The sequence below is a fragment of the Astatotilapia calliptera genome, chromosome 6, assembly GCF_964374335.1.
Source record: "Astatotilapia calliptera chromosome 6, fAstCal68.1, whole genome shotgun sequence".
In the NCBI taxonomy this organism is placed as follows: Eukaryota; Metazoa; Chordata; class Actinopteri; order Cichliformes; family Cichlidae; genus Astatotilapia; species Astatotilapia calliptera.
The window spans coordinates 12341381-12365215 of NC_137427.1; the positions used below are offsets into that span (position 1 = coordinate 12341381).

Below are 23835 nucleotides of genomic sequence, written 5' to 3' on the forward strand. Positions count from 1 at the left end.
AAAACCATAGTAGGGACATCTTCCATGGAGAGCTGTCCTGTGAGGTGCATTCAAACAATCCACAAATGATTAAATTTTAATTTAAGCATAAATGAAAATATTATGTAAAAACCTAGCATGTCTGCTATTTCTCATAAAAGTCTGCAGCACATTAGCTGTGAGAAATGTTCTCTTTACACTTTAACCTTTATAGTACTGCAAACAGAGCTACTGTTCTATTTAAAGGAGTTTCAAATATACGATGCTACATCTATAAACTTATATCTTTTCAACCACTCCGGAAGAATTCAACAATATTTTTGATATCTGGTCAACTAGTTACCAATCTGGCATCTTACACATCTGATTGTGAGCCACTGAACAGCTTGTTCTTACTAACAACCCGTACACCTTTAACTAAAGAAAAGCAATATTGTCCCAAATGTTGACCCGAATTATATTTTTAAGCCAGAAAAGACTTTCAGGAGAGACCACAGAGCATATCTTGATTAAATCTCCAAGCTATTGTGAAATTTCAGTTCACTTCACGTGTTGTCTTGAGAGACACAAACAACCTTTTGTAACTACTGCTGTCCACATAGCTTTGGTACAAACCTTGTTTAGGCAGAACTTCTCTGAATATTGATTTGATCTCTGGCATGGTGTCCTCTGAGTGCTCGCTGAAAGGTAAGCATATTTGGACATTTCACGACTTTTTGACACATATTCATAAATTCCGAATAGTTTTTGCATCATTAAATGCTCTCCGCTCGAGAGGGAATGCAAAATTCAAGGAGCCTGTTAAGTTTTATAGTGGGTATTACATAGTTTATAATAAACTGGTCAGAAGGTTAGCCACAGGTCAGTACACAGTGCTAGCTAGCTAGCTAGCTACACTAACGATAGCTTTGCTTTTAGCGAACGCTCTCTAATCCAAAGACACAATGTCTCACCAATGCACAACAGTATAAACAAATCAATACTATTCACCCACTCGGGCATGTGTAAAATGGAAATCTTTTTCTCACCTTCAGCACCAGGTAAAGATTACAGTTGTCAAGCCAACGCGTCCGCAAGAATCACGTGATTTTCTTCTGTTGTCTATTTAATTTGAACAGTGTTTTACTGGCACCTATAGGCAGCTAGCAGAATAGCAAAACTCAATAACTTGAATAATGTTTGACGCTATGAAGCAGGCTTTACAGGGTCATTGAGCGTCTTTTTGTACTTTTATTTTTGGACAGAACATGTGTATGGATGAGAGAGACACATGTGTGACAGTGTAGCTGTAAGGAGCAGAGGTAGATGAGTTTAAGCATATTGGAGACAAAGTTATAGAGACAAGACTGCTGCCAGGCAGGAGTAAAGAAAAGAAGACCAGAAGATTTGTTGATGTAGTGAAGGAGGACATAGTTGGTGTGACAGAAGAGGATGCTAGGCGTAGGATGTGATGGAGGCAGATGATCCACTATGGTGAACCATAAAGGGACCAGCCAGAGAAGGAAAATAATTATGTGCACTTATTGCACTGATATAGGTTGGTAATGTTTCTGTATATGCAGAGAGATGGCTTCTGGTTGGCTTGAAAATAGCTAAGGGGTGTGTCGAGTACTCACATTTTTAAACAAAAAATATTAGATCTGTCAGGGGAAATTACTGCAGATGAAAAGCATTATTTCACCTTCAGAGTTTTGTATATATTTCAAGTATTTTATATATGTTTCAGTGGGATATAAAAAATGAGTACCTTAAAATACAATTTTGAATGAATACTTGACAGCGTTATTAGTTTGTAGTATAACCACTCTCAAGTACGGATGTCATGGTTGCAACAAATATATAGATGATTTTGTCTGTGCATAATCTCTTTCTTCTTATTTTTTATTGCCACAATAAGCATGAAGTGAAAATATGTTCTAGAATGATCTACTCTCACTTAGGATCTATATGAAACTAAAAATATTTTTAGAGCTAGACAAGTTGTTTGATATATACAACACAAAAACTCAACACAACGATGGGTTTTGGATCTTTTATAAACTGCTCAAAAAAATAAAGGGAACACTTAAACAACACAATGTAAATTAGGGCCCGACATCCACAGGTGTTAGCACATTCAACTTTGTAAAAAAAAAAAAGTATTTAATAAGAATATTTCATTCATTCTGATCTGGGATGTCTTATTTTTGTGTTCCCTTTATTTTATTTTTTTTTTTTTTTGAGCAGTGTATTTCCACTGTCATCTGTAAATTGTATTCACTGTAAATTAAATGTGTAAAGATAACAAACTGTATATAAAACATGGACATGACCACTGGTTTTTGTACTCCCCATTATGAAAGCTAACATAAGCATTTTGTCTGCTGCCATGTTATTGTTTTTGAAGCCAGAAGTTATCATATAGAATGAAAGGGTGGCATTATCAGTCCCATCCATAACTGTGTGGCCTCTGCCCCCTCGCATCACTAGTAAGTTATTGCAGTAACAATCACACTCATGTTAATTATTTGGTTAACAGTAGCTCCGTAGTGGATCTACAGCAATTGCACTAGAAATGGTTTTGTGGGGCATGGGCTTATGCAATTCGGAATGTTTGGATTAACCCCCATATGTCTAAATTAGACTAAAAAAGAGGCAATTTTTTAGCTTGTGCAACAAGGTTTAAAAGCATGAGCTCAGTCAAAGATTGCAAAACAAACTGCAGCCTTTATATATTCTGGATTCACAAGTATCCTAGTGTTTGGTGAGTTCATTAACCCATTTCTGCAGAGAAAGTCTCTCATATATTGTGCACTAAGCCATAACTACAGATATTTTTGCACCTTTATAGCTCTGACTATATTTCTCTGTGATTGTACCATGCTTGTATTGTTTATTATGCAGATGGGTTCATGATGTGGTTTAAATTAGATTGCTGATGCTTGAATCTGTCTTGTATTTGTAAAGGTGGCCCAGTGTATAGGTTATAATTATAGAATTGCCTGTTGTAGTACTGTTTTAAATGTACATTGAACAATTTTATTTATTCATTGGATTTTATTTTGCATCTATTTTGCAAGTCTACACATTTTGCTGTGTGTATTTTAACATGGGAGCGAATAACTTTTGGACACAGCCCCAAGTGGTTGCAGGTTTGTTTGTTTTTTTACACTTATGAGGGGGCGTTTTCAGGAGCTGAAAACTCAGAAAACTTTCATAAGTGTAAAAAAAGAAGAAGAGACATGACATAAATTAGAAAACAAATCCGCTTGCTTTTTTTAAGGACATTCATCTCTTTTTAGTTGTAGAATGTATTTGCACAGTTTTACAGTTAATAAAAGTCAGAGATTTGTATGAGTTCGTTTTCTTTTTTTAATTTTCTTTTCAATACATTGTTTTAATGCTCCGGTTTGTAATCAATCATTATTATTGTCTCAGATTGATTTTCACAGATAAATGTTTGTAAAATAATGGACGTTTGATTGCATTTCAAAGTCTCGTGATAACATTGGTTAGGCGTGTGAATGACGCAGTTTGGTGACCGGGGGAGGGAGGGGAGCAGAGCAGCAGTGTAGGAAAAGAGGAGGAAGCAGCAAGGATGGCGGAGTCACACCTCTGAAGGTAAAGCAGTTATTTTAGTACATTAACATTGGACGTTTTTATCCCCACAGCACGGTAACGCATTGCTCTAGATGTAACGTACTTGTCAGCCTCTCGTTAAGGCGTGTGTAACAGCGATGTGTCATTTTGCGGTGGCGAGTACGAACGCACTCTTTTGTTCAGCTTCGGAATGGCCGCTGTTTTTCACTGTTTTCTTTTTTCTCGGCTCATATTCACAACGGGAACGGCGCTTAGATTCAGCGTTACAGGTTGTCGGCTCTTCTGTGGCCTTGCGTGGCTGCTCGGGTCGGGATATCAGCTGCCTTCACGCCTTCACAGGATGTTCTCTTTGGGTATCTGCTACCCGTATGCACTCAGCTGGCTACAGCAGAGATTTCCCCCCCTTCGGTCGGGTCGGTCTACGTCCGACAGCCGCTCCGCTCGGGCCTGCGTTACACACACACACACACACACACACACACACACACACACACACACACACACCTCTGCTAATGATTAAGCTAAGCGCTGGGTGTGAGTATTAAGGGCAAATCTCGACACCCTCTCTGCACGGTCTAGCAAACACCCACCAATGGTCCTTTATTTCATTATGTGCTAATGACAGCTGTTTTGATTTTCCTTGTTTGGGGAAAAAAAAAGTACCGTTAGCTTGTAAGCTAAGTTGCTCGCTAGCTGACGGTAGCAATTTAGCAGTCTGGTTTAACTGACGTTTGCCGTGCCGTTGACGCTCAGCTTAGCTGTTTTTATTTCCTGCCTTGTTGTCAGTCGTCTTAGCAGGTTGCAGTTTCTCCCAGTTTAGAAAAGACTTTGAGACGTGTATTATATGTCTTAGTTTTATAAGTGGCTTAGCTAACAGAAGACATTTTAGCTTACTCGAGTTGGTTTACGACAAATAGTTGTCTAGCTTGTGCAGTTAGGTTAACAGTCACAACGTAGCATTATTAGCGTCAAGGTGTTACACTCACATTACTGATAATACACTGTCATACCCATATTAGGTGTTCATATCATGGAAATTGGGTGATATTGAAATGCGACTTCTCGACCTGGTAGCTACCGTTTCTGTCGGTAGTCTGTTTCCAGGGGTTTGCCATTTGCACACGTAGCCTACATGACCCCCCTCAACCTAGTGGGGTCATGTGGAGTTCTGTTTAGTGGCAACAGCGATAGCTGCCACCTCACCCCTGTTGTGCAATTTTGCGTCCTTCTATCATACGGAGATTCTATATTGACAGGCCTCAACTTACTGTGAAGTACCAGCAAGCAGATGACTGAATATTTCTTGAATCTGACTCTGAAACATTTCTTTGCTTCGGACGTGCTTTATTGCATTCTCTAATTAGCTGATATATCGGCACATGTATCATCTGATCCTAAAGGGATTATAATGGACAAACAAGGGAGAACAGTTCCACTCATGCCTGAATGTACTGACATTAGCAGATGGGCCCAAGATATCCTTAATGGATAACTTCATTAGTCTATGTGGGAAGTTCAAATAGCACTTTATGGTGGTGTTGTGGTTGTGTTGATGGACAAATGCATTAGCTTTTTCTGCAAAACCTTGCTTGAGTTCAGCCTCATATTTACATTGGCTAAACAAGTAGTTTCAGCTTACACACAGTCACACATGAGCATATCAGTCAGTTGTGAAGGGTGATCTAAAGGCTCATCCATAATTTACCGTTCTGGTCAAACAGGTTTGGCTGAGTAGTTGCATAATTTCACATGAGTTATGTCCTTTGTTGACTTATTAGGTTTTCCAGTCATACGTATCTAGTTAAAATTGTCTTTCTTTTGTGGATTTTGTAGGGTTTAGCTAAGTAGTTGAACGATTGCTTGGATGGGGTTGTAGGCTTACTGCAATGTTAACACCCACTGGGCCATGTTTGCGTAGCAGGAGCAAGTCGGTTTGAGTTTATCCTTGGTACACTAGACTTTCTTGGTCTGACTAAGCACACCCAATACCACAGCATTAACAGTAACCTAGTTCTGACAACCGACCAAACCTTTTCCGTATGTGTGTGGTGTCTTCAGGTTGAACAGTCCCCCAAGAATTATGTTGTCATTTTACATGTTCTATGGCTTTTTCTTAGACTTCAGTATGTGTACAACATGTTTAGAATGAGGTGTAAAATAATAACAATAATCTCTGTGTATACTAGAGCCTTGGGGCTTACAGATGAGCCAAGTAAGGTTTCACTATGAGGATTAAGCCTGGGATATAGAACCTTTTGGTTACACATAACTCAGACCACATAACAACATATTAATTGCTAACCTGGTTATGATTTGTCTGTTTTCAGTGTCTGCTTCCTGAATATAAATGCACTTTTTTTTTCCTGTTGTTTAAGAACAAATGAACCCTTATCCAAGTCTTTTTAGAAAGAGATTGTCTGCTGTAATGTGTTTATATTAACACAAAGGTACTATAGTGAGCCATGGGGTAACAGATGCTAAAAAAAACTAGCTAGCTTATTGCTAACTGCTGACTGGGAAATTATGGCTCAGCAGGAAATCTGCTCTGTAGCTACATCATAACCACAAACCCTTCTGAAACTCTACACCATAACCTGACGTGTACCTTCCTAGAAATGTAACTACACTTTGCGTCGATGCAGCAATATCTCTTGTGCATTTCTGGCTACTTTTTCACCGCAGGTTTTATATTTATCATTGAGAGAATAACAATCATTGTCTCAGTAATAAAAAATAATAAGCATAACATCAATATAAGGAGTCACAGATTTCAGCAAATTGCTGGATGTAGATTACTGAAACTATCAGAACTGATGTGAGGGAATGTTCAAAGTGCAAAATTAGAGTGATGCACATAGAGAAGAAAAGTTACACTGATCATTCTACATGGTGTCTGAGTTTCTTTACTTTTAGGAGCACCTTGGGGGACCTGTTGTTGTGACTTAGCATTATTTAAATACAATTAGGTTGACTTGGATAGGATAGGACATTGTCTTACATGCTAAACCAGCTGAAGACCTACTCTGATATTAGTTTACAGTGGAGTGTTTTAATTTATGTAATATTTATTGTAATAAGCCTTAATAATATGTATATAATTTCTTCTGAGAGATGAGTTTAAATGTTATTTGTTGAGAAAGTTTATGTTGAAAAAAAGTTTTCAAGTAACAGCAGTTTTCTCTAGATATCACTGATCTTTTTTTCATTCAATAAGATGACCTTATTTGATAAGTTATTTTTCTTTTTGGTGCAAAATGAGATTTCAGGCATATCAACACTGCCAGAAATGTTATCTTAAGGTGGAGTCACTTTGCTATCAGTGTGTGATTCAAATGGTTCAAGTTGGCAATTGCATGCAATCTTTTTATGCTAATACAACAATTAACTGTGATAAATGGTCAAAAATCAAATATCTATTGCTATCACATATTTGTATCATTTATCAGAAATTCATATTGAACTGCTACATTTACACTCAACAACTTTCCTAATAAAAAGGATTATAACCAGAATACATCCAGCTCAAAGCCAGCTGAGTCGAGTCTCCTGGAAACGCATTCAGACTGGTGGTAACATATTGGCAATGTGTCTGCATTTATAGCTTAGAAATTATTTGCAAACCTTTAGCAGTCTCACTTGAGTGATTGCAGTAAGTCTAAGTAAGACTGTGACTGTTTGCAGAAAGGTTGCCTCCTATCTGGCCACCTGTGCAGTTGCCTTGCGATCAAAAGTGGTTGTGATTGTGAAACACTCTCAAAATCTGAGCAACCATTCAGACACTACAGTATGCAAAAAAAAAATTGATGCCATCACCAATTTTAGTAGATGCAGTGAGGTTGCTATCCTATTTTTACTTGTGAGTGAGCTGTTAGCTTGTTCTGAATTAGGAGGTAGCTTTGTCAAGCTGAGTGTGTTCAGATTTGTTTCCTTGTAGTTTCCTTGTAACAAAATGTAATATTGTTGGGCTAAAATTATCTCAGGATTGGTGGTGCACAAGAGTATTTTAATTTCTGTAATACATTATTGATATTTGGTGTCCCTGTATCGATAGGGTATTGGCAGTCGAAATATCAAAATCTCTCATATTTGTGTCAGTTTTTCTCCCACCCGTATTGGCTATAGCATATCCCCACTTGAAAGGTTGGTGTCACATATTGTCAGTCTTTAGTATTTGAATATATGTATTGCTGTTAGATTCTATTTATCATCATTTATCATTGTGCAGGAACCTAGCCAAGTGAGGGGCTTTTGAATGCTGCCTGCTAGAGCCAATGTTAAAATGATCCAAATTGAGCAGGACTCCAGTATTTATAGCCAACCATTACATTCATGCAAATAGGGACTTGCCTTAACCTAGTGGCTGAATATCTTGAATCTGTGGTTGTTCAACAGCGCTCTTACCTGTTGGTGCTTCTTCTTAATGTGTTCTGTTATTATCCTTCTGAAGTGATAATGTATTTGCTCATTTAAATATTAAGCCACTTAGTGATTTTTACAGAAACCACTGCATTTATTTGACACATACAAATCATAATACCCTTGTTTTGCTTAGGGAAATGTTTTACTGTCATTGCTACTGACAATGATGATACGATAATCACAAATTCAGGGTTTATCCTGCATACAAAGAATTTTGGTCCCACCAGAGAGGTTTTGGTCACTCCCAAAGGAAATGCTCCAGGATTTGAATAAAAATATTTTTGACTGTTTCATTCATTGAAGCATAAAATGCATTCTAGTTGATCAGATTGCCATAAATGAGACACAGTCTTTGCCTTATCTATGAGGCAACTGTTCTTTGGTGCTTAGTCCCAAGGACAAATTAAGCAGAATACCTATGAAATAAAAGTATATTTCTCCTTAGTTGACTGTATTCAGGTAAAATCAAGTGGAGCAAAGCTCAAAGGGAGGGGACAACATTGCTTTTCTCTCTTGGCTTCATTTTCGTTTTCTTTTACTTTTGTATGTAGCCTAAATGTTGGTCTTATGGAGCCAGGAGTTGCCCTAATCTCTTTCTTGTGCTTCAACTATATCAGCAAGAGACCAGCCAGTGCCTCGGACACGACTAACTCCACTATCAGCAGCAGAGCTTGTGGCATTCTGACCTTTGTCATCATATTCAGGATTGTTTTGGCAGCTGTCTTCCAAAAATTTGGGGTTGATATTGGTTCATTTTTGGATTAAGGAGCATCCACAGTTGTACTGGAATTTCATTTCCAGTAATGTGACAAGTTACCTTAAACTCTTTTTTTATCGGCACACACATGGTGAACCAAAAAAAGCAAAGGAGTGGAGAAAAATCAGAGAAAGTTTTCTCCATTCATTTGGATGTAGCAGGAGAAATGTTTTGTTACACATTCACGTGACTTCTTCAGTCTCAGTTCACTGTAGGTTTCCCTAACCTTATAAACAGTACTTTCGCATAATGACGAAAACTAGCACCACTGACTAACAGTGAGCCATGAGCTCAGTTTCACGATCATTACTATGCAAATAGTCGTGACCACTGATCAATGCTCATGTCTACCATTCACAGAGACGAGAGAAACAGATTTAAATGAAAGCAGAATGCATTGGACTCTTAACTGCACTGATTTGAAATCAGTGTGCATATTGTGTGCATAACATACAACAACTCTTATAAGTCTATAACTGCATTCAAATCTATACAGATGATTTTTTTTTTTTACTTGCAGTACGGAGAGTACAACCATAAAAGGAAGTTGCTTGCACAGTTTGGTTTACATTGCTCTAGGAGTTGGACTGGCCTGGGTATTCTCATTTTCTTTAAATATGTAGTACACAGGTATGCCTGTTAGAGACAGTATTAGCTGTTTAACTTATTTATGACAGGGAAAAAGAGCAGTGGATACATCATTTTATTATTTACAGAAACACACTACAAGGCTTTCTCTCATGTAAGGGGTGCTACTATTGACCAAACATTTCTTTTACCCAAAAGGTCATATGACCTGTTGTTGTGGGAACTTCATGCTTTGAAAACCACTTCTAAAGATTACTCTCAGCAGTCCTAACCTTTTCACTTAGCTCTGATCCTGAGCCAAACCTGCCTCTCTTTTTGCTGCAGCTTAGCCTGTACTAGTGCTGGAGAGCTTACACAGTCATCAAGGTGCACCAGCAAGAGGCTAAACAGAGACGGCTGCCAGAGAGAGGCTGTCTTAGTTTGTCACATAAAGATCCAAAGGACTGTGTTTTGTCTGGGAGTATTTGAGACAAGTACCACACATGTATATTCTTTAACATCCGTTCTTGTTTGCTCTGGACATCTAGGGCATAAGTATTGCCTCAGGAGTCAATATGATCATTTCGTTGTAAATTTTGTATGGGGTGGTTAAGTGGGGTGTTAGACTTAGAACAATGCAATGTTTGTTTTGTAGTTGGTGTGAGGTTATGCTTGAGTGAATTAAACAGATTTCTTGATCTGGCAGAGCACACTCAATATCTTAATTATAATGACAGCATATGAAACCTGTTTTTTTAAGGAAGAATATTGTCAGTGTATCTTGTTTAAATGCCAGTGAAACACAATAAGAGAAACATGTTCCGGCAGTTTTCTAGCAATGTCGCATGTTCAGTACAACAATGAGTCTACTATAAGTAGTTAACTTAAGTGGGTAGATATCAGCTGAACAGCTAAAACGGTATAAAGTCAACCTTTGCTGACTCTTGACTTGTTAACCGTAGAGCTGTAGTAGCATCCATCATCCTCCCCCCCTTGAATAAAACATTTCACCTATCTTACCCATCTCGCCTGACCTCTATTCCATACCCTTCTCACACAGCTGAGTTTTTCCACTGACAGAAAAACCAGATGAAGAAAAAAGTCACAGCTCCAATCACATAAGTTGAGAGACTGGTCTGCAATCTCCCGGTAACCAGTTATGTCTGATAAAAGATACAGAGGAGGTGGGTGGAGGGTTGCTCAACCGGTTTTGACTGGTTGCGTGAGGTTTCTGTGAAATTGACTAAGTATTCCTTACCATTGGCAAGTGGTTTCAGGAGGCTGCTTGCTGCTATCGCCAAGTGAAATTGGTTGCAAAGAGCTATACGGTGCTGCACTGAAACCCTCTGTGCAATTGCTTTGGTCAGTAGGTTGCTGTGGTCACTTGTAGTTTGTATGAAATACACAAATATGTCTGAAAACATTTGCTGACCTTCAAGCGGTTGTGAAAGTGTGATACAAACTCGAAATGGACAGTTTTTTTCATTTAAAATAAAAGTCCTTAACACTAGGGCTGCCACAAACGATTATTTTGATAGTCGACTAGTCACCGATTATTTTTGCGATTAGTCGACTAATCAGATCATCATCCATTGAACGTAAAAGTACAGCTTATTGCACCAGCAGCATCTGCTCTTATATAACTATCATTAGCTTACAGCTTTAAGTGTTTAAGGTCTGTGCTAACTAAAAATAAAGACAAGATGATAGTTAATTGAATTCTAATTAAATGTGCAGATTGTTTCGGTGGAGTTTAATAAACTCAGCCGATTTACTCAGGAACAAATAAAATACTGAAAAAAGCCAAACAATAACATTTTTAAGTTATCTAAGTGACTTGTATATGTTTAACCTGAGTAGGGCGGTGGGTTTGAAAACGATCTGCCGGGAGTCCGGTGCTCTCATGGCCCCCGGCTAGCTATCGAGCTAGTGGGTAACAGACGCCTCCGAAAACGTCGGAGCGCTTTTGAAAATATGTGGTGTCTTGATAAACTGAGCCGATATTTGAGGTTTACACAGCTACATTCTCGCCTGAAAATATGTTAAACGTTTATTTTGTGACCCAGAAAGAATAATAAGAGTAATATTAAAACTAACTAGCTGCCGCCATTGTTGACAACTGCGCTGGGCCACGCTATGAATTCTGGGACACAGTTTCTTCTTCTTCGGGGTTTAACGGCAGCTGGCATCCTTGTACATGCAGTGCTGCCATCTTCTGTTTCAGTCCGTTATTACACTCTTAAATCCTGCTACTTATTCCTGCTTTTGTGATCTTACAAAGCTTCAAATGACGCGTCGACTATTAAATCAGTCGTCGACGATTTTGATAGTCGACGTAATCGTGACTAGTCGACTAATCGTGGCAGCCCTACTTAACACTCAAACCACCATGTTTCAAAAATTGCAACTTTTTACTTTGAGGGTGAGTGGTCTGAATTTCCTATTTGTATTACACTCGTTAACAGCAGCAACCTGCTAGTGATCAAATCAATCACCCTCTTTTCAGTTCTTGCAAATTCACACACTGGCAGCCAGCAGCCTGTTGTCAGACGGTCTGGGAATACATGCTTCTCCCTAGCAGCCAGATGTTTTCAGGGGATCACTGCCTGGTTTCTAGACCTAGATGACTAAGGCCTAATGAGATAAGATAGAAGAGCATCTCAGTAGTCACATTAAGCTCTAATTCAAAAATCAGTACGGCGGTCAGAAATATCCTCCTGTTTTCTGTCAGTAGATGATGATGGTTCGCTACAGCTGCTTCACTCACATTAATTTCGTGCCTTTGCAAACCCAGACATCTCTGTGTTGCATGTGTTGATTCTATGGAGAAATGATAGTGAAGGCAGATCCAATTTATTAAACTTTCATAATGATGATAATGGTAATAATGATTTAATGCATTAAAGAGGAAATGCAATAAAAATTACCTATGCTATCGCCGCTCATTTTTACAATCTTTGATCTCGACATTGTCATATATCAGCACAACTCTAAGGAGCATGTTTACATTTTATTCTCTTTTTTTTCTCAGTTTTCATATACACATATTCTGATCTTTGCCCACTACTAGGGCTGCCACGATTTGTCGACTAGTCACGATTACGTCGACTATCAAAATCGTCGACGACTGATTTAATAGTCGACGTGTCGTTTGAAGCTTTGTAAGATCGCAAAAGACGCAGGAATAATAGCAGGATTTAAGAGTGTAATAACGGACTGAAACAGAAGATGGCAGCACTGCATGTACAAGGATTCCAGCTGCCGTTAAACCCCGAAGAAGAAGAAGTAGCTTTGTCCCAGAATTCATAGCGCGGCCCAGCTTAGTTTCCAACAATGGCGGTAGCTAGTTAGTTTTAATATTACTCTTATTATTCTTTCTGGGTCACAAAATAAACGTTTAACATATTTTCAGGCGAGAATGTAGCTGTGTAAACCTCAAATATCGGCTCAGTTTTCGGAGACGTCTGTTACCCACTAGCTCGATAGCTAGCCGGGGGCTAGGTCACTAGCGCCGTGAGAACACCGGACTCCCGGCAAATTGTTTTCAAACCCACCGCCGTCTTTCGCGACTCAGGTTAAATATATATGAGTCACTTAGATAAATTAAAAATGTTGTTGTTTGGCCTTTTTTTTTTTTTTTTTTTTTTAGTATTTTATTTGTTCCTGAGTAAATCGGTTTGGCTGAGATTAAAGTTATAGTTTTTACACAGCTGAATAAACGTCAAGCAGACAGCTGATTATCAGAAGTGTGAGATGCTGGAGAATATACCCCGGTGTCCTGTTATATTTTAGATAGCAAGGAGTTTATTAAACTTTACCGAAACAATCTGCAAATTTCATTAAAATTGAATAAACTATCATCTTGTCTTTATTTTTAGTTAGCACCTTAAAAGCTTAAAGCTGTAAGCTAATGATAGTTATATAAGAGCAGATGCTGCTGGTGCAATAAGCTGTAGTTTTACGTCCAGTGGATGATGATCTGATTAGTCGACTAATCGCAAAAATAATCGGTGACTAGTCGACTATCAAAATAATCGTTTGTGGCAGCCCTACCCACTACAAGAGGACTAAAGATTTATTTTAAATGGTAATGAGAACTGCATTCTTTTAGTAGGAAACACTTTTAAGATTCATCATCAGAGTAGAAAATATTTCTAAACATTTTGTTCTTAGAAGTTCTTTCAAAAAGGGGTATTTCTTTTTGTCAGAACTGCCAGGAAAGAGTTAAAAGAAACAAAAATTGTGTGAGAAAGTGACTGACAGCTAGTTAAAATTTACTGTCAAAATCCAAAGTGTTATATTTGTAAAGTGTAAAAATTGCCAATTTAAACAAAATTTCTGTTTTTCTCCCACAGCAAACGTCGAAGGAATTTTAAAAGAAAAAAACAAACCTTCATTAACCTTTGCAACGGGAAAGAGCTTCCATCCGAAGGTCCTGGGATCGTGTGCTGTTCAAACACTTAAGCATGTGGCCTATGGATGCCACAATCCAGCTACTTCAAAGGATTTTTTCTCCCATGGCATTTTAACAAAGGGACAAAGTATCATAAGTATCCAAAAAGTCTTTGGATCCAAAGGCCTTTATTCCAAGGGTAATTGTAAATGTGTGGGCCTGCACAGGAATGTGTTTTTTAAAAGCCTCTTTGGCTGTCTGTCCTGTTTTTTTGGAATAAGTGACCTGACAAGAGAGACTCCCATGAGCAATCTTGTAGGTTCCCCGATAACGTCGACATGAGTAGTACTTTAGGTAAAGATAAAGAAACGAAAGAAAAGGACCCCAAAGGTGGTCCGGCCGGCTTAGTGAAGGATGGGGGCAAAGACCCGAAGACCAAAGGGAAAGATGCCAAAGAAGGAAAGAAGGACACCAGCAGCTCAACACCAGGTGTTGCCTTCTCCGTTGACAATACGATAAAGCGGCCAAACCCAGCAACAGGTACACGCAAGAAGTCCAGTAATGCAGAGGTGATCAAAGAGCTTAACAAATGTCGGGAGGAGAATTCGACGAGACTGGATTTGTCCAAGCGGTCCATTCACACTCTGCCCACTTCCATTAAGGAGTTGACACAGTTGACTGAACTCTACCTATACAGCAATAAGCTGCAGAGCCTGCCAGCTGAGGTGGGTTGCCTATCAGGCCTGGTCACTTTGGCCCTCAGTGAGAACTCCCTGACCAGTTTGCCTGACTCCCTGGACTCCCTGAAGAAGCTTCGAATGCTTGACCTCCGACATAACAAGCTAAGAGAGATACCACCAGTCGTCTATCGCTTGACATCTTTGACCACGCTGTACTTGCGCTTCAATCGCATTACAACAGTGGAGAAGGACATCCGAAACCTATCCAAACTCACCATGCTCAGCATTCGTGAGAACAAGATCAAACAGCTACCCGCTGAGATAGGTGAGTAAAATGGAAATGAATTTTTCAGGTGAAGGAAGGACAAAAGACAGCCTTTTTTCACTGACTGTAAGAAGATTCCAGTGTAAGGGAGTGATTGACCATGGATTTGAAATATTTAGCTGTATTAATTTTCAATCAGGGTGTACGTTGTGATGGCCATTTTTTTAATGTATATGATTCTACAACACCCCTATACACAGTCTCCTTCAGCTCCAGCAGTACTACATAGACCATTACTAAATTCCAAAATCCCAAACTAATAACAGCGTTGTAATTGTCAATGTTCTCTCTAACGTACTGTAGTGCATTTAAAAATTGTTGCTGTTAACTTGGCTGTTCCAATTCGGGGGAAAAAAAATCTGTTCTGCACATTTAAATCTGTATTTTAATTCTCTTTATGTGGAATGAGACAAAAGGCTTAGAAGTTGTCAGTGAGGCCAGTGTATAATATTGAAAACACCCTTGTTGAATTAGTAGTTTTTGTATTTTGTATGCATCTTCTTGCAGGGGAGCTATGCAGCCTCATTACTCTGGACGTTGCCCATAACCAGTTGGAACACCTACCGAGGGAGATTGGAAATTGCACACAGATAACTAACCTCGACTTGCAGCACAATGAGCTCTTGGACCTCCCAGAGACTATAGGTAATATAACTACATCATTTGTATTCATCAGTTTGTGAATCCAGCTACATTTAATAATGATACAAAAAGACTGCAAAAAATGTTTTTGGTTACTATTTCAGGAAACTTGGCAAGCATAAATCGCTTAGGTCTGAGGTACAATAGATTGTCAGCTATTCCCAGATCTTTAGCGCTATGTCGAGAACTGGAGGAGCTAAATCTTGAAAACAACAACATTTCAGTGTTGCCAGAGGTAAGTAGACCATGGATTTTTATCACAAATGTAATATGATATGTTTGTGGTCTACTTGTGAATATATCCAGTGTAAAACCCAACCGCATATACCAACAGCCTTGTCCTGCTCATATGATTCCTGCCATGCTACTGTTTCTGTATTTGGCCAGGGTCTGCTGTCAAGTTTGGTCAATCTGACGAGTTTAACACTGGCAAGAAACTGCTTCCAGTCGTACCCTGTGGGTGGGCCATCCCAGTTCTCAACCATTTACTCTCTCAACATGGAGCACAACCGTATCAACAAGATACCCTTTGGCATCTTTTCCAGGGCAAAAGTGTTAAGCAAGCTTAACATGAAGGTATAGTTACACGCTTGTAATACAATATACAATTAATATCTTTTGGTTAAATTATCTCCATTTTATCTGCTGTTGTTTTATTTTTGCCAAAGTCTGGTGGTAGTAAGGTATCACAAGAGGATAAAACGGGTGAATATTAAGCCTGGTTTTTACCGCAGACATATTTGACTTGTCGTAAAAAGAAAGGTCCAGGTGGACAATGGCTCTGTTATTGTCAAGTGTTCCAGTAAGCTGTGACTGTGAGCCAGCATGAGCAATACTAGGAGGCTGAAACTGAGGGAGCTAAATTGAATTTGAACATTATTGAATCTGTGCTGTGACATGTTAAAATATCTTCAGAGAAGAAAAACCACAGGAACATCAGGTATTGAACTGAAGCTTTGTTATACCTGAGCAATATGGAGTCACATACAAAAAGTTATGCACTCCTGTGAATTCATAGAAAATTTTGATATTTAACAAAGCAACAAATCAACATTCTGCACTTTTGGAAAGTTTGCTTTTATAGTAGTTCTAATAAAAGTGAGGTAGAACGATAAAAGTTCATGGAATCATTAAATATATCGAAGTCAAATATCTGTTACGTGGAAAAAAACACACGGTGAGTACTCTTAAAGTGTCATTTCAAAAGAATATGTTTTATTGTAAGAAGCATATCTAATGTAATCCATCAGTCTGCTCACCCTATTTTGTTGACTCACTGAATAGTCAGTTATATTGCTAATAACGCTTTTCCTTTGTCTTCGCTCAGGACAACCAGTTAACAGCACTGCCTTTGGATTTTGGTACATGGACTAGCATGGTTGAACTTAACCTGGCCACCAATCAGCTGACTAAGATCCCAGAGGATATCTGTGGTCTTGCTTCTCTGGAGGTGAGTCTTTCATACATAAATGTTGGGTGATTTTTTTTTTTTTTTTTTTTTTTTAGTATCTCAGCACAATATCTAAGAGATGATATTTGGTACAGATTTATAATAAATTATGAACATTGGGAACTTATCTTTGAGGCTAGTGATTTATTAAATAAACTCATATCAGCCGCTGTTGCTTTTTCTGGGTTTATTTTTTGGTTTAATTGTGATGTTTAATTGTTTAATTCTGTGAATCATTATATTTAATAGTGCCAAGCTGTCTGATTGTTCCTTATTAAAAAAAACCCTCATTGTCTTCACAGGTGTTAATTTTGTCCAATAATCTTCTCAAGAAGTTACCACATGGTATTGGGAATTTGAGAAAGTTAAGGGAGCTTGACTTGGAGGAAAACAAGTTGGAATGTCTACCTAATGAAATCGCTTATCTGAAAGATTTACAGGTAAGCCTACCATTGCTAAAATTGTCTGGTTGCTCTGATTTCTGTTGTATATGAATCAGAATCAGTTGTTTTAACAATCTTAAAAACTGAGATCCTAATCCTTTATCATAGAAATCACTTTAGTTTTAAGGAGCAGATACAGCACAGCCTGTCTACACATTAGATAATCATCCACAGTTGGTCTCCAGCTGGTAAATGCTGTGGCATACAGTGGAATCAGAAGCCTTTTTACAGTTTCATTGTGCTGTCTCTACCTTCGTTTCAGAAACTGGTGTTGACAAATAATCAGCTGACTATGTTACCCAGAGGAATCGGCCACCTCCTCAACCTGACTCATCTGGGTTTGGGGGAGAACCAGCTGCAACACCTTCCGGAGGAGATTGGTCAGTACTCCTCTTATACCCATTCTGAAAATCTCCTTTATGACAAAGAAAATACATGTAACCATTATTTTTTTCCATAAAGGCTAAGCGTAACCATTAGAGTTCAAGAGCTTAACAGTCCACAGTATGTGCCACCTCTGACCCTTCCTCCCAGTGACTGGACCAATCTGGATAGCTTTGTTAGTGTTGCGTTAAGCCAGAGATTAAAATGAGTGGGGAAAGAAGATAAGGTTAGTGTATTTTTAGAGTGTTTAGGCAGAGAGAAGAAGTAGGTTATAGATGTGGTATAGAGGTATTTGGATTTTCTTTTGAAGCAGTAACAGTGCAACATTTATAGTTTGTAAGACTTAAAATTTGTATAGCTAATGAAGATTGGAGGTTTTGCCCTTACCATCTTAATGGCCATTAATGATTTTTTCTGAGCTTGGTTTAATTTGGCCTTTCTAATATGAATGAATTATGTTGTTGCCCTTCATATTCACTAACATGTGAAGCCTTTCAAAAGGACACTAACTGGCAGTTTGTATTATTACTAGTTGCAACATTAGGTATCATGATCAGTAAAGTTTATTGCAAAACATTACAAGGAAACCTCTTGCAATATAAATAAAATACTTTTATTCTTGACGTGGTAGTTACTACAGCAGCTTTGCACAGTTTCATTCTTAATAATCCTGGATTATCTTTAACTGCACTTAGGTGCCCTGCTTTTAGCCCAAGTTTATTCTCATTGGCTGTCTCTTTGAACAATAGATTGGTGATGCTGTTTTGCTCAGAGCCAGGGGTGTCTAGCGGAGATGACCAGAACCTAATCTGACCTGAGCTTTTGGCGCGCTGGAATTAATTGCACTTATGCGTACCTCATTTGCTATTTCATGAGTGCTTAAAGTGCATCAAATCTAATATACTAAATAAAGGAGCTATCATTGAAAAAAAAATTATTTTATTGACACAGTTTCCCTGGATGACAGTATACGCTTAAACTAACACTGCATAATGTCTGTCCTCAGGCACACTGGAGAACTTGGAGGAACTGTACCTCAACGACAACCCCAACCTGCACAGCCTTCCATTTGAGCTGGCCCTCTGCAGTAAACTGTCCATCATGAGCATAGAGAACTGTCCCCTCACCCATCTGCCACCCCAGATTGTCGCAGGAGGCCCTTCCTTCATCATTCAGTTCCTCAAGATGCAGGGACCATACCGTGCCATGGTCTGAGCCAAGAGCAGCTCAATGCCAGTCCTGATTAACTGCAAACCCTCCACTTGCTCTGCACCCTTTTGCCTGCCCACCCTCATTATGTGTATCATACACTGTAAAGAAAACACACTCGTCACAACAGGTGTCGGTGGGGCAAATAAAAAGAGGATACTGAGGAGGAAAATGTTTCTTTTTATCATCCTTGGGCAGAAGCAAAGCAAACCTTTGGAGACTTGACTTCTGTGTTTCTCCAGTTTATCACGGTCATTTTAGGACGCCAGTCCATCACCCGTAACTCGTCTTTCATTCCGAATCATACAAGAGGAATTATTTCCATCTATTTGCCAAAACTGAAGATATATAAAGTTATATATATTGAGTAACTGTGAGCTAAGTGGCAAGTCTTTCAACCATATAAACCATGCTCCCATTGCCAATGTATTTACGGTAATTACAAGCATCTATTATGTGAGCAAGGATACAATTGTATGCAAAAACAAACAAAAAGTCTTTGGAACTTTTAATTTACTGCTGCTGCCGTGATTTTTAACGTCATCTTGTTATATATTCTTTTGACTCTCCCATTTTTAAAACATTTTTTTTAAACCTCATCTTCCCTTGACATAAATTGTGTTAATTGCTTCTTGACTATAGAGAACAAAGGTCTAATGATGGTGTTCTTTTTTTTTTTTTGGCATTTTGTTTTGTTTTGTTTTTTTAACCTTTTAATTTTTTTTTAAATGTGCCTATGTCTAGAGTGAACCAGTGGTTTATTTCTAAACACGGTTGACCACAAGAGTACAAAGACATAAATTATTTCGGTAACTTTTTTTTTTTTTTTTAAATTACTGCTGTTACTTTTTGTTTTTACTTTTTTAGGGTCTTTTTTTAAAATAAATAGCAGCAGGAGATAGTAAATGCATACATAGAGAAATGCCAATCACACATGCTTGAAAAACAGAAGCAACTTGGACTTTTCTCCAAAGCAGGCAGTGCTGTGGGCCCTGTCTATATTGATTTTATGTGACAAAAAGGTATTGAGAAACATCAGCGCATACATAGGTGATGGGATAAATGATGTTTTTATATATTAATACAAATACTGGTTGTTGCCTTGAGTGCAATTTTTAGTTATGTTTACTTGTTTGATATTATCTTCAGTGTTGGGTTGCATAGCGGTCATCCAGTTGATCATTGACCAACATATCAAGCGTTTTTAAAAGACGTTTTGAGCTTCTGGAGCAAGTGGTGAGTGTATGAGAGTTTAAAAAAAAAAAAAAAAGAAGAAAAACATTTATAATAAAACATTGGCCGGTAACTTCTTGAAAGTTCTTTCTTTTTTCTTTTTAAAAGATGTCTTTAATTTTCTGTAGTTTGTTTTCACAGGGTCGAGTTAAGAATCTTAATAGCATCATGCAAACTATTCCCTTGATTTGTATTGATTTGTAACTTAACTTTTTTTTAAAGATATCTTTGTTGTCCCACACTGTCCCAGCAATGCTGCTGCTTGTATGCACTTTTTATTTGCATTCTCTATATTAAGACAAAAAAAAAAATCAGTAGTCTCTCATTGATTATTTTTGAATGGGGGCATTTTGTTTCAGAAGTATTTTATTTGTTAAACGGTTGTAAATTTGTATCAATTAAATATAAATGCTGAGTTTCACTGGCTCAAAATAAATGGTAACTTTCTTTGGGGAAGGTTTTCCTTTCAGTCGCAAAGGAACCTGCTCTCTTGAACTGTAAAAAAAAAAAAAAAAAAAAAAGGTCTCTGGGTGTGAGACAGTTTTAATATTCACATATCCTGCTTTCTCTGTTGCAAGCATAACAGCTAACTGCATTTCAAATGAGCCCAGTTTATTTTAAATCAATTTGTTTTGGGGTTTTTTTTTGTTTGTTTTTTTTATTCAAAATGATAAAATGTGCTTTCAGTTAGTATTATCTCCTGTGACTGTGCATTTTAAGAATCCAACAAAAGGAAATCAAACCAAACCTTTTTTGTTTCCTTAAGATGTTTTGCATCCCAATTCTATATTCAATCATGGATCTTTTTTTGTATTGACATGTGTGGGCCTACTTTCTCTGCAGCAGCTTGGTGTGTTTTAGTGGGTTGTGTTGGCCACTCTTCTCAACAGGAAGCCCAAGTGACGTGAGCACCACAGCTCACGTTGGAGTTGGGTCGGGTCAGGGTTGGGGGAACAATGAAACGCTGCTTCTAATTTACCAGCAGAACCTGTTGCTGCTTTTCATGGACTTAAACATATGCTGTTCCGAGACAGAGGGAGCCGAGTAGGGCAGGAGAAGGGAAAACGATCCACTCCCAAGAACGATAGAGACTTCACTCGAAAACCTGACAAGGGACAAATCCACTGACCTTTTCGGTTAAGCATCAGGCCCGGTGGTTTTCACACAGATCAAATCGTTCGGACACAACGATGAGACAACACAAGGTGCATATTTGAGCTTAACGCAGTTACAGTACAAGACTGTCGGAAAAAGACAAAAAAAATTGTAAAAAGGGCTTTCTGTGTTCACGCTCAACAACACACCGGAGGCATTGCATTCCTGGGTTTTATATAAAAGCTTTGGAAGTTTCTTTTGTTTTGTGTGTGTATTTACTTTTAGCTGTAAACAATTGTGTGAAAAATGCCTTCAACGAGTACTCAAAAGTGAGATGTGCATTAGGTATGCAGCGTGAGCGCTGTGACCCATTTTTACATTCAGTCTCTCTGTTTTACTTTATTCATGTGCCATTTTGCAAGGCTGAGAATGCCAGGGTATGAAGAGACGAGATGACGGGAGGTGAGGCACGAACTGAGCGGGGCTGATCGAGTGGAGAGCATTTATCAGATCGTGGAATGTAGTTTTAATGTTCTGAGGAGGAGATGGAGATCACCGACCTGTCCATTCAGTTCCAGGTGCTGACTTGTTGCTGCAGGTGGTGATGATGTATTGCGTACTGGTGCATCCAAAATAATTGGAGTATTTTGTTTATTTTTCTATCGTTTGTGATTTTAGGCCATCGAGAGCATCACAGAATCAGTCATTTTGCTCCTTTTGCTTTTTTGTTTCTGGATCATAAGTCATCATTTTCTTGCCTTGTTATTTTGTACAGGAAACAAGCATGTTGAACACATTTGACATGATTTGTCTGGGTCAGAATCGGGCGTTTTTGCATAGAAGATTTCGATTTAGTGGCTATTTGGTGTATCTGCAAATGCTCCCTTTTTGTATATTGCAAAGGGTGTCGAAGCATTGTGTGGCAATGCTTATCCTACTTAATCTACATTGACAAGCAGCCTTAATGGTCTTTTTTTATGTGTTTGTTTGGCTATTCCTTGTGTCTATGGCCACTGACTGTACTTGATGACAAGCAACTGGTTGTTACAATGTAAATTTGGGTCTAGTTTCTTCTGTCTTATTTTTCCTTTTACTCTGTACAGTAATCTGACGTTATGGTAGGCTCAGTATTACAAAATCTGTAATGTGATGAGTTTTTCAAGAAAACAGAGAGCGCAATGGAAGATGATGCCATTATGCTACCAAGTGGATGTGCATTAGCTTACGTCTCCCTTGTCTTTGGCATTAAAAGGGAATTCCACCAACACTGACTTGCATTGTTATTTTGCGAAAGAACAACGTATTTATTTTTTTAATATCTTATCTCTGCAGTTATATCAGGTTTAATTCAGGAGTTTTGCAGAGAGACTAAACTTAATTTCTTAAAAATAAATCTATACTGAGATTAGGTAGTTTTGGACATGTTTTCAGAAACACAACAAAAAAATTCCAGGTTTGTTTCCACATGAGGGAACATGGATTCATAATTACTCATCTTTTTTGTATATAAACCGAGTCAGCTTTGGTGGAATGGCCCTTTAATGTGAAGCTGTCCAATCTTTCCCAGTGCATACTTATCTGAATCGCACCCAGCCACTGACACATCCTCCTGTAGTATCTCCATACATTTACTTGACTGCCTTATGTGCACCAAGCAAAACCTTTATGACCGCTTGATTTAATCCACAAAAAGTCATTTTTTCTTTTATTTCCTTTTTACGCCAGTAAAGAGATGCGGGTCCTTGGACATAACAGATTTTGGATGAGTTGTTTCTTGACTGGACGAGCAGACGCAGACATGACTACCTCTATGTGAGTCTTCATTGCTAACCAGTGACCAAGATCCAGTCTGAGGTGTTTCCACCTGTGTACAGCTGTGTGTTTGAAACAGGATATCTGGACCAGCAATTAAACAACAGTCTGTTTTACTAAGCACCCCCACCCCCCTCCGATGTTTTATTTGTTTGGATATATATGCCTTTATTAAGCATTATTTGGCAATTGGAAAAGAAGAGAAATACACCGACTCTTGTGCTTGGTTGTAAATGACAAACTTAATCAATGCCGCCCCATTGTAAGAAAATTATTCTGATACCAACTAGCTGCAGAGTACTACTTTGCAAATGAGTGAAAATGACCATGTTTGGTGATGTTCTGTATGTACATACATCTTTTTAACTGTAATAAACTGATAAATATTTACAAATTCATGTGCTTGTATTTAAATTTCACATTTTTTTTAGAGTCAGGATCCCCCCCCCCCATTTTTCTATCGTTTTGTTTCCATTTTGTATTCCAGACAGACATCACAGCATGGGAATATTAAGTTAATATTAACGTTTCCCTAATGTTAAAGGGTAACAGTAATCAGAAGTTAAAAGAGACTTGAAATTAATAAGCTGTTTTTTTCCCCACCATGATGAAAAAACATGAGAGCAAATCCAAAACATCCACATGATTTATTAAAGGAAAGTGCAAGTAAAAACTCATCGTGCTTAATCGTCATCAATCATCATGCTCTGAAAATCAAAACTTACTATAGGCTACTCACCTTTAAAACACAACATCAATAATTTCTAAAATAGCAGAAACCAACCAACCAAATAAACACACACAAATTTTTTTTTTATGTAACCACAGTGGCAATTTTAAGAGGTGGTTGTGCTGTTAAAATGTGGCA

At 38.2% G+C, this 23835-nt stretch overlaps 1 protein-coding gene across 1 annotated transcript; it reads left to right on the forward strand.

Annotated features, from left to right (window-relative positions):
• Positions 1 to 3441: 3441 nt before the first annotated feature.
• On the forward strand, positions 3442 to 20481 carry shoc2 (SHOC2 leucine rich repeat scaffold protein). The gene is made up of 9 exons (XM_026170339.2): positions 3442 to 3579; positions 13657 to 14699; positions 15207 to 15344; positions 15446 to 15576; positions 15729 to 15917; positions 16669 to 16791; positions 17094 to 17231; positions 17497 to 17614; positions 18625 to 20481. Exons 2-9 carry the CDS (start codon positions 14033 to 14035, stop codon positions 18831 to 18833), a joined length of 1713 nt encoding a protein of 570 aa, XP_026026124.1. The 5' UTR covers positions 3442 to 3579; positions 13657 to 14032; the 3' UTR covers positions 18834 to 20481.
• The last annotated feature ends 3354 nt before the right edge of the window (positions 20482 to 23835 follow it).